Source organism: Callithrix jacchus, chromosome 2 (genome assembly GCF_049354715.1).
Source record: "Callithrix jacchus isolate 240 chromosome 2, calJac240_pri, whole genome shotgun sequence".
Lineage (NCBI taxonomy): Eukaryota > Metazoa > Chordata > Mammalia > Primates > Cebidae > Callithrix > Callithrix jacchus.
Window position 1 is genome coordinate 37403430 of NC_133503.1, and position 12248 is coordinate 37415677.

Sequence of the window (12248 nt, forward strand, 5' to 3'; positions counted from 1 at the left end):
CAGCACTTTGGGAGGCCAGTGCTGATGGACTGCTTGAGCCCGTGAGTTCAAGACCAGCCTGGACAACATGGTGAAACACTGTCTCTACAAAATTATAAAAATTAGCCAGGTGCAGTGGTGCACACCTGTAGCCCCAGCTACAGAGGTGGCTGAGGTGGAAGGATCACCTGAGCCTGGGAGGCAGAGGCTGCAGTGAGCCAAGATCCGGCCACTGTACTATAGCTGGAGCAACAGAGACCTTACCTCGAAAAAAAGAAAAAAAAAAAAAAAAGATTACTAGGAGATACATGGTAGAATATAAGTCTTTACAAAAGAGAAAATGAGGAGGATAAAGGTGGTTTTTGTCTTTTTTTTGAGACGGAATTTCGCTCTTGTTACCCAGGCTGGAGTGCAATGGCGCAATCTCGGCTCACCACAACCTCCACCTCCTGGGTTCAAGCAATTCTCCTGCCTCAGCCTCCCGAGTAGCTGGGACTACAGGCGCACACCACCATGCCCAGCTAATTTTTGTATTTTTAGTAGAAACGCGGTTTCACCTTGTTGACCAGGATGGTCTCGATCTCTTGACCTCGTGATCCACCTGCCTCGGCCTCCCAAAGTGCTGGGATTATAGGCCGGCCACCACACCCGGCCCAGATAAAGGTTTCTATTGTAGAAACAAAAGAACTATGAATTTCTATAGCAGAAACTCATAGTATAAAGGACACATCCTGATGAGGGTGATAATGTTGATACTGCCTTGTCACTGACAGGTGCTTTCCAATCATTTTCACAGGTCATTGTATATTATTGGATATTCACTCAACTTTATGAAATGCAGAGAACATCTATTATTGTTCCCTGTTAACAAAAGAAAAAGGTAAGGCTTAGAAAGGTTGCCCATGGGCACAGAGATAGGAAATGGCAGAACTAAACTTGAAACTAGATTATTTGACTCTAGGTCCAGTGGTCTGCCTAATCCTCCTAAATGCCCAAACATCTGGACTGACTGAGCAGTATTCTTGCCAATCAGCAGAAAACTAGAAAGAATATTGTCTAGATACTATACTCAGCACTGGGACTCCATGATTCCAGGGTGCCTGCTATTCCCTAACACTCTCCTGACAAAGAGCAAGCTCATCCCATCCCTGTGTGTTTGTGCACAGGTGTGGCAAGTGTGTACACACCTGTATACCAGAAGTAGTTAGGGAGGTACAAAGTCAATACTTAAGACATTAAGAGTAAATGATGAATATCAGACTAGAGTACCGAAACCTACCTCTCTTCATAGAGATATCCTTACCTTGCATCAAGTTCCTCTTTGCAGAAAACACTGACATTTCTATGGTGTATGAGAGCCTGCTGTTGGCTTCCAAAAGCTCTGGTGCCGTACCATGCTGTCACAGTAATAGCCCTCCAGTGAGCCATCAAAAACCCAAGCAGAACATTTTCAATACAGCAGTTTGCTTGCCACCAAAACACTAAATTGCAATATTTTATACTTATCTCTATTTAAATTTTAGTGATGCTGTATAAATGTTAGCATGGTCTTAAGTTAATAAAATCACAGAAAAGTCTTAATAACAGCACACGTTGGCACAGCCCGAGTGAGTTATGGGTCTGCAAAGAAGACCCAATGCGTGTTTCTCAAGTCCCCTTTAACTAGGATGTGACATGAAAATGCTACAGGGTTTCCCCTGAGAAATTATTTCCAGAAGCAATGCCAAGGGACATATAAGATAATTTGTTCATATTAAAGGTAGAATAAAAGTACTTGGGAGTAAGGCTAAGATTTCCAAAAAGGGTCTGGAGAGAGAGGGTAATAAGGTTTGATTTAGTTCTTTCCTGGCCTGAGAAGTAAAAAGTGAGCTTTAGTAAGTTCTCAAGCCTCTAAAGCCTTTTAAGGCTAAAACCCTGGACTTCCTGGACTTCCTCATGACTAGAACCGCAGCTACTAAGGTTAAATGTGCAGATTTTCCATTTTTCCAGTGGCTGCACAGGAGGAGATTTCCCTAGACTTCCTGGGAGACTCTGGCTCTAGGAGGTGAGATCAAGGGAGGTGGAGCTTCCCTGGAGGCCAGAGCCTTGACTGTCAACATCATCAACACAGGGAGCCAGAGCTTGAAGATCCAGGCAGAGTGGTGTGATAAGGGAAGCAAAGGCCGGCAGTGCCTCTCCTCACTGAACAACTCCTCCAGCCTTCCCAGCTCTGCCCTTCAACTCACTAAGAAAAGATACTGAATTCCTTTCAGAGTGAGAGTGCATCAGACTGAGATTCTGATTTAAAACACAAGCAAAGATAAAGCACAAAGGAAATCTTTTTGAAACAAAGCCTATAATGGTAAATATGTTCAGAATAGCTTTTCTCCTGTAACATCGTGACTGGCATCTAAGCATCTAATAGCCTCCACCCATGCCCTTGCAGCAAGAATCAGAATATTTGTTCCTGTTTTAAAGGCACAAATGGTCCTTAAAACAGATTTTCAAAAATGGGAGGAACAATAGCTCCAATGGACCAATTGCAGCATGCAGACATCTTGACCTTTGTAGGAGGTGTAGAATATGTGGTACCTACGTATCTTTCTGCATCTACTCTTTTGAGGTGCTACCTCCCCACTCCTCTTGCCTCATCAGTCTTCCATCACAAGCCAGACTAACTGAAATTCTCAACAATTCCCAACCCACAGAGTGCGATAACCTGACTGCATGTACATTGGTTCCAGACAACTAGGGAAAGACACATTCCCCTCTGAAAGGCCCCCCTTGGTCAGGCTTATCATTTATTCATCATTAGATGTAGCTTTTCTGCCAAAAGGATCTACTCCTGTTTATTCCCCTCCCTCTCTACTATAGTTGGTCTTACTTTTTATAAACTTTTTAAAATATATATATAAAAATGGAGAGAAAAGTCAGAAATGTATTTAAATAAAAATTGAGAAGTAAGATAATTCAAAATATGTTAAATTATTGTCAGAAAAGTGGCAGAGATAATTCACTTAGTTTCCTGAGAAAGGAGGTCTTGATTTAGTTCATGGTAGAATTTGATAGGTATTCACATAGTTGATACTATGTATTGAACATGTATTAAGTGTAAAGCTCTGAACAAGCACTTTATACACGTTAGTTTTTCCCTGGCTAATAACTGGTCTCCCTGCTTGCACCTTATGACTGCTGCTCCCCTGCTGGACAGCCTACTCACAACACTCCCTGTGCCTAGCTGACTCCTTGACTCCTACAGCACCAAATGAGACTTCCAAACACCGGCGATCATTATCACTCCTCAGCTCAAAACCTTCAAAACTCTCCCATTTCCCTCAGAGTAAAAGCCAAAGTCTTTTTTTTCTTTTTTGAGACAGGGTCTTACAGTGGCATCATGATGGTTCACTGAAGCCTCAACCTCCCAGGCTTAAGTGATCCTCTCATCTCAGCCTCCCAAATACCTTGGATTACAGGTGTGCACCACCACACCTTACTAATTTTTCTATTTTTTATGGAGACAGGTTTTCACTATGTTGTCCGGGCCAGACTCGAACTCCTGGGCTCAAGAGATCTGCTCACCTTGGACTTTTTATAAGCTTTGAATTAAACAGAGAATGTGACCTAACGTGTTATTAAACGTCCATACACATAAGATGGAGGAACAAAGAGTCACAGATAGTGACAACATGGTAAAAATTCATATCTACTTAGAATAAGGGCAGAATCAAATTTTACTCTAGTTTCACTGAGATTACACTGAAATGTCAGTAGAAATATGGACGAATTCAAGTGTACCCTTCTTCCAAGCAGATCAGGCCAACCAATTCTGGCCAATGGGATGTCCGTTACACTGCTCACCTGGAAAAGGCAGCCCCCAGCACAAACGCAGCATACTCCTTCACGAGGGGCTCCGTGCTGTTCAGCCCATTGATCACCACTTGAAGACCACCGAAGGAAAGCAGGTCCTGCGCATTGTCCATCTGCAACAGAGGCACTGCTTAGTACAGCATAGCCATCAGGGAAAGCAAAGCTCTTTCTTTTGGTGACTATCCAAAAACAAATTAAAAAGACATGTAAAAAGCAATAATGGCCTTTTTGACTAACTAGGAAAAGGTCTGTAAAAACCAATTTTTGAATAATCTTAAGTTTGAGAACTCCTAATTCATCTAACAGGATTGATGAGCACCTGCGTGGGAATCAGCGGAAATGACACCTAGCTATTGCTTATGCCAAACATGTCCTGGAAAATTCTAATATCGTAATGAGTCACAAAGCTTACTCCTAATGTACAAGCTGTTAACACAAAGAATCTGGCGTCATCAGCACCACTAAATGGTGCCACGCTTCCTGTTGATGTCCAACCCCAATGGGGACAGTGGAGGCAGCAGACTTTTTTTTTTAAGCTGACTTTTAATTAGGGACTATAAAAGGAGCCCTGTTATTGGAGGGGGGGAGTTGCTATAAGAGTGCTAGGAGTGGAATAACAATAGTACCTTTCTCTTCCGTCTAAGATTGACTGAATCAGAAGACATTCATGATCAAATATGCAAGAAAATCACCCTCCCAAAGGCTTTAGTCTAAGCCTGTGCTACTGGCTAGTGACTATGTATTGGATAATGCAGAACATTTCTTTAATTACATAAAGTTCTATTCAACAGCATTGATCTAGGCTATCATTTAAGCTCCAAATCCCCAAGTCCAGATTCTCTCTTTGACTCTATAGGGGATCTCATTACCCACGCTTCATTAGAACAAGACGACTCACTTTCCTCAGAAAGGTCACTGGATCCTGTTTTCTACATGTAGCAGCTACAGCCTCCCTTGAATATATCTTTGTTGTCACAAAGCCTTCATCTTGCCCATATGCTAATCCCACTCTATCAATCATAAGGAAAACTCAGGAAGCTGGAGCCGAACAACTGTGGCTGCTACCCACCTTTCTCCTCCGGATTCCACAGGGCCCCTTCCCACCTGCTTCCTTGGCTCTCTGAACTAGGACTCTGACGGAGAGATCAAGTGTGAAGATTGGTATTTGACTCTGCCAGTGTTTTGTGGTGGCCTAGCCTGTTGTTGCCACTTGAAAGACCATTCACACATATTTGGATGGAATCTCTATGAGAGCAAGGGTTTTGTCTGTCTGTCCACAGTTGTAGCTCCAGGGACTAGGATAGTGCTGAGCATATGGTTAGGTGCTCAATGAATAACTGTTGCATTGATGAATATGAATGTGATAAGAAAAAAATGTTCCTGAAATAAAGCTCCAGTGTGAATAAAAAGGCAATTTGGGGTATCTGTGCCAACAAAATGAATGGGCCTCTGGTACTACAGACATGAAGTAATGGCTAAACCAGGTTGTGAAGTAAGCATGAAGTCTGTTCTGCCATGTGGCCCCAGGCCATGGACATTTTTCTGCCCCAAATTGTTCTGATGAAGCGGAATAACTGTTGAGCCATGGCCCAGTTATTTATAGACACTCAGAGGTGGGTGCTTTGCTGACATAAGAACCTCCCTTCCTTCCTCATATGCTCTGATTTTACAATATAAGAATTCACTGCCTAAGGTCATGCCTGTAATCCCAGCATTTTGGGATGCTGAAGCTGATAGATCACGAGGCCAAGAGATCAAGACCATCCTGGTCAACAAGGTGAAACCCCATCTCTACTAAAAACACAAAAATTAGCTAGGTGTGGTGGCACGCATCTGTAGTCCCAGCTACTTGGGAGGCTGAGGCAGGAGAATTGCTTGAAGCTGGGAGGTGGAGGTTGCAGTGAGCCAAGATCGTGCCAATGCATTCCAGCCTGGGACACAGTGAGACTCCATCTCAAAATAATAATAATAATAATAATAATAATAATAATAATAATTCACTGCCTATTCTTTGGTTGTCCTTCCTCTAGGTTTTCTGGATATAAAACTATGGCTCAGAATCCTGTCATAGCATACCTGGAATGGCCACTTATCAAAGCTGGTATGAGTTCCTAGCAGAGCAGCTGCCACTCAGTCAGCTCCAAAGCAACACAGCCCAGAGTCACAGACCTTCTGTTCTAGAGTCAGTTTATCTATATTACTACAATAGTAATTCAGCATGATGGAAATGCTGACATTTATATAAGCACTTCAGCCTTTTTGAGATGTTTTCTCATGTTTTATTTCACTAACAGTGAGGAAGAAATGATTCATTCTGCCCAGTGCACATCAAAAGCTGGGCCCTCCCTGGTGACATATAGGAGAAGCCATGACCACAGCCAAGGTCCACAGCTCCCCATCTGGGTCTGGGGCCAAAACCGTTCTTGTGCTGCCTTCGGGGTGGGGTGGGACAGGCAGAGAGGAAGAGGAGGAGGGAGTGCAGGAGGAAACTATGTCAACACCCAGGAGGAGAGTAAAGAAGCAGGGCAGTGACAAGACAAGGAGAGAAGAGGAAACATCAAAGGGGAGAAATGGTGGCACATAACTGAGGAGACACGTGCAGGAAGGCAAATGTACTGCCCCAGGTAGATGGGGCGGACGGAGGCCACTCCTCTCACCATTTGCTTTCCACACACAAGGTTTTGCTTTTCACATATCCTGTTTAATAATTCAAATATGGCTGTGAGGAAGCCTGGGCAGACCTGATTTGGGTTCTTGGAGCCTATGCCTCCTCAAAATGCCATTCAGTGAGTCTAGAATGAAAATGGACTGGGGAACTTCCTGGCTAGGAAAGTGCCATCTTCCTTAAAGCTGGTACTACAACACCCCAAGTTCCCATCACAACCAGAACTCAGGCTGAGCTGGGTCCTACTTAATCCCCCAGTGAAATCACAGCTTCACACTGCCACAGGGCAGCCTGGTACACCAGCCCTTCCAGTCGAACTACCAACGATCCAGAACATTCCTCTACCAACAGACAAATGTGGCTTCTGCCAGGGACTGGTTTTGGGATGACCTCAGGATGAGTCTGGTGAGGGGACCTGTAAAAGCAGAAGCGGGATGTCACCTTAGGGGAGACACCACCAAGTGACAAAGGACCTACAAGGAAAAACAAAAACTTTGCTGGGCACTCACTGCTAGCCCAAGCCTCCTGTGGACCCATGCCCTTCTAGGTATGATAAGCTCTCTGGTCATTTTGGTGTTTCATGAGCAAGAGCCCATAGTGACCTGATACCTACAGATTCATCCAAATATGTAAGAATGAAGCCTGTTAACATCAAAGGAGGACTGAGTTGGCCAAAAACCCTTGTATCCTTAATCCTTTAAATATCTCTAGTGGAAAAGCTGTTGGAGTTTTTGGTTTTTACCCTGGAGAGTAAGACTGGAAAGCGGAAAAGAGCACCCAGGTCCATTTTTTTCTCTAAGAGGATCAGAGTCTTGCTATTTGAGGTCTGAGAAACAGTTATAAGCAAAAAAAGAAGATAAAGAGGCTGCCCCATAATTCCTATGGATACAGTGCACACGCATCTCCTTTCACCACAGACACTGGCAAAATCCTAAAGGAAGAAAGCATGTCTTTTAGCTCAGTTTATAGAGAACAAGGACACTGTCGTGCATGGGAGGACATTGAGGATCTATGTCTTGACAAGGATCTCAAACAAGCCTTTGATTATGATTCCACAGCCTCCTGGGCCACTGCTGTCCCTAGTCTGGATTACTGCAATAGTCTCCTATCTGGTCTCTGCTTCTACCAAGCCCCCTACCTGCAGTCTAATTCAACACAGAAGCTGGAGGAATCCTTTTAAAAGTAAGTCAGATCACATCATTCTTCTGCTCAATATCCTCCAATAATATCCAAGTTCACTCTTTTCCATGGCCTACAGGTTCTCTATGTTTTTCCTCTCATTATCTCTCTGAGCTCCATCTACTTTTCCTCTGCCCTCTCTCAGCTCCAGTCGCACTGATTCAAACATACTAGGCAGGCTCCCACCACTGGGCTTTTGCACTTGCTGTTCCTCGAGGCTGAGATGCTCCTTCTCAATGCTGCCAGTTCCTAGCTCACCCTACTTTTTATTTTTCCACAATATTTATCACCTTTAAACATATTATTTATAACATATTCCTTTCTTATATTTGTCTATCTGCTTCTGCTAGAAGGTAAGCCCTAATTTTGTTCATAGACATATCTCAAGTGCCTGGAACAGTGCCTGGGACTTAGTAGACACTTGATAAATTTATTTATTGAATAAATCAGTGGCTTTTATTGGCTCCTCGTTAGCTCCACCTTTTGAGCTTAATTCAAAAGGTATCGGTTTCCTTTGAGAAACAGAATGGCCAAAAATTTTAGAGCACAGAGTTTAGGGCCAGACAGACTTTGTTGCAAATTCCAGCTCTACCACTCACTAGGCTGGATGATCTTGAGCGATTATATAACCTCTCTGTGCCTCATTTTTCTCAGCTATGAAGTGGGATTACTAGTGGTACATACTCACAGGGCACCCATGGAAGTCAATGAATTAACATGTACAGAGCACTTGAAACAGTGCCTGGTATGTAATAACACTCAAGAAATATTAGTCATTATAAGTCTGATCAGTTACTTCCCTGCTTCAAACTCTCCAACGGTTCTTAGGATCAAGGCAAAAACCATAAAGAGCATGATATTCCCAACCTCATCTCTCCCCAAAACCTTCCCACTTCATCTGTGCTCCCCTCCAGGCCACTGGGCTCCAGTCACTCCAATCTGTTCCAGGCCTTCAATCTCACCAAGCTCTTCCCTGCCCTAGAATCTCTGCACATGTTGTTTCCTCTAGCTGGAATGCTCTAATCTAAGGATTGGCAAACTTTTTCTAAAGGGCCTGGTAGCAAATATTTTTTACTTTTTTGAGCCATATGGTCTCTGTCACAACTACTCAACTTGCCATTGTAGCATAAAAACAGCAATAAACAATGTATGAACAAACAGGGGTCGCTGTGCCCCAATAAAATTTAATTTATGAAAAGAGGCATTGGGCCAGATTTGGCCTATGGGCAGTAGTTTGCCAGTCCCTGCTCTAGTCCCCCCTCTTCACCCAGCCAACCCCAGTCACCCTGTAACACTCAGCCTAAATGTCACATCCTCTGAGAAGCCTCCCTTATTGTCCATGAGTAGGCTCTAAGTTCTCCAGTTACATACTCTTACATCACCCTCTGGAGCCCTCATTACAATCTTAAATTATCTCATTATTTAATCATTAATTTGTTCTATTGTTACTTATTTAATTGCTTCCTCTTCCAGACTCTAAGCTACATAGAAAGGACTATGTCCATTTTTTCTCTATGGTACCCTCAGAGGTACTAAGAAGGTAACACTCCACATGAAAAAGAGGTTGGCTAGCCAGGAATGGTGGCTGACACCTGTAATCCCAGAACTTTGGGAGGCCAAGGTGGGTGGATCACTTGAAGTTAGGAGTTCAAGACCAGCCTGGCCAACACAGTGAAACCCTGTCTCTATCAAAAACACAAAAATTAGCTGGGCATCTCTAATCCCAGTTATTCAGGAGACTGAGGCAGAAGAATAGCTTAAACTTAAGAGGCGGAGGATGCAGTGAGGTTAGACTGCACCATTGCACTCCAGGCTGGGTGACAGAGTGAGACTCCATCTCAAACAGAAAAAGAGGTTGGCTTTGGCCTTTAAGACTATACCTTACTACAAAAGACAATATGCCTGGATTAAAAATAGTCTATGCTCTGGGAAAGAAGTAAAGATGCTGATGCTATTTTCTTAAGGCTTAGAGAAGGGGGATTTATTTTTGGAGCTGTTGGTTAAAAGTCTGACTTATGGACAAAGAAATATAGTACCTGATGGACATAATACTCGAGATCAAAGAGTGCAGCAATCTTTTCTTCCAAACTGGAGCTGGAACTATTGAACTTGTTGATCAGCCGTACCATGATCTGCATATCAGTCTCAATGACAACATTCAGCTCATCAAAGTCCTTCTTCAGTTCCTCAATGGGGCGGAAAAGCCGCTTTACCTTGGCCTGCCTTGCCTAAGGAGAGGAGCAAAGAGATGATTACATTGGTTGGAGACAACTCCCCAAAATGTCTGTGGTCTACCATGGATGCCCATCCTCAAAAAACTGCTGCTCCCAGCCTCACAGTCTTCTCTAATCCGCACAATCAAAAATACTAACACTTTCTAAGTCACTCAGAGAAGAGAACCCTCAAAGTCCATCTATATAGGACTCTGCTCTAAAAACACACTCAAGATGTTCCAAGGTTCACTTATTCAAGTCCGATTTCCAAAGTTCAGGAAGAACAGAAAGGCTTCTTGTCACCATCACTGAGGTAAGGGGAAGCAATGCAAGCTCATCTTCAACCCCAAACATCATAAGAAACAGCTAGACCTAAGGTAGAATAACCCACACCCTGCTTCTCCACCTTCCACAGTCAGAATATCTGGGCCTTGCCCTACCCAACCCAGCAACTTTTTAGGTAAACTTGGACAGAGAAAACTATGGGTAAGAGCTGTCAGAGCAGGAGCAATTTGCTGATGAAAATTAAATCACTGTCATTACTGTCACTCTAACCACAGGTATACAATTTGTTCAACTGTTTGAAATGGCTAAATTACTATATGTACTATACTTAAATCTCGAACAATTTTCTCTCAATCCCTCCCCACTCCACTCACATATAAAGATTTTAAAAATGAAGTTACATTAAAGGTGAATAAAAGACTTTAATTAAATATTTTATACATGTGACACTGTTTTCTTCTCAATTTGAAAGCATAGTGCCCATAAAGAGAGTCTGAAAAGTCACAGTAGTTTATGTATCTGTCTTCCAAGAAAAATTAAAAGGCACAGATATTTATAAAAAGCCAGATGATGAACAGCTGTCATCTCCAAATTGCTCATCTATTACCTATGGTTTTTTTCTCCCCAGTTACAAAGCACTCCATAGAAACACCAACCAAAGAAATCAATCAGCCTCTCTTAAAAAAAAAAAAACAAGCTCCTAGAGGAACAGTCACATCCATGGGGTACCATATCCTGATTCTCTGGGCTAAAACAACATGAGATGCTCTCCCTGCACCCAGCTAGTGGTCTCCGGATGGCTGCCAAAGCCAAGCAAAGAGGTCTGGGAAGGCTGAGTCACTTTCTAGAGCTGTGAGATGACAGGTAAGTGAGCATATTAAGAAACTAGGGACATTTGTCTCACAAAAACGATGTGTGCCTGGCTCTCAAGAAGGCCTTCAAAAAGAAGAAAAAAAAAACTTTTTGGCTGGGAGCAGCAGCTCACCACTGTAATCCCAGCACTTTCAGAGCCTGAGGCAGGTGGATCACCTGAGGTCAGGAGTTTGAGACCAGCCTGAGCGACATGGTGAAACCCCATCTCTACTAAAAATACAAAAACTAGCCAGGCGTGGTGCACACACCTATAATCCCAGCTACTCAGGAGGATAAGGCAGAAGAATTGCTCGAACCTGGGAGGCGGAGGTTACAGTGAGCTGAGATCACACCACTGCACTCCAGCCTGGGTGACAAAGCAAGACTCCATCTCAGAAAACAAACAATTCTTACTTTCAAATAATTATAAATTCTCAGGAAATAACACAAATAGTACAGAGAGTGTCATATACCCTTTATCCAGCTTCCCCATTGTTAACATTTTACATAAAGATATTACAATGTCAAAATCAAGAAAAGGGCCGGGCACAGTGGCTCATGCCCATAATCCCAGCACTTTGGGAGGCCAAGGTGGGAGGATCACCTGAGGTCAAGAGTTTGAGACCAGCCAGATGAACATGGAGAAACTCCATCTCTACATACATACATACATACATACATAAAAAATCAAGAAAAGGATATAGGTACAATACTGTTGACTATACACGTTGTTTGGATTTCACCATTTGTTACATGTACTCATTTACATGTATGTGTATCATTCTATGTAATTTTACCTGAGATATAAACTTATCTAATTACCAGAACAATCATGCTAAAGAACTGTCCCACTACGATCACAAAATCTACTATGTGCTACTTCTTTTTTTTTCCTTTTTCTTTTTTTTTTTTTTTTTTGAGACAGAGTCTTGCTCTGTTACCCAGGCTGGAGTGCAGTGGTGAGATCTTAGCTCACTGCAACCCCAACCTCCTGGGTTCAAGTGATTCTCCTGCCTCAGGCTCCCAAGTAGCTGGGATTACAGGCACTCGCCACCACACCTGGCTAATTTTGTTTTGTTTTGTTTTGTTTTTTTGAGATGGAATTTCGCTCTTGTTACCCAGGCTGGAGTGCAATGGCACGATCTCGGCTCACCGCAACCTCCGCCTCCTGGGTTTAGGCAATTCTCCTGCCTCAGCCTCCTGAGTAGCTGGGATTACAGGCATGCACC

The 12248-nt window shown here is 43.1% G+C and overlaps 1 protein-coding gene across 4 annotated transcripts in view; it reads right to left on the minus strand.

Annotated features, from left to right (window-relative positions):
• The window catches only part of SIL1 (SIL1 nucleotide exchange factor), a 243705-nt gene that overhangs the window by 63075 nt on the left and 168382 nt on the right, over positions 1–12248 (minus strand). For all 4 annotated transcript variants that reach the window (XM_035285917.3, XM_078360555.1, XM_008985639.5 and 1 more), the window contains exons 6-7: positions 9706–9897; positions 3817–3938 (exon numbers count right to left, since the gene is read on the minus strand). In XM_035285917.3, coding sequence (XP_035141808.1) covers positions 3817–3938; positions 9706–9897 — 314 coding nt within the window. The remainder of the gene's footprint in view (positions 1–3816; positions 3939–9705; positions 9898–12248) is intronic.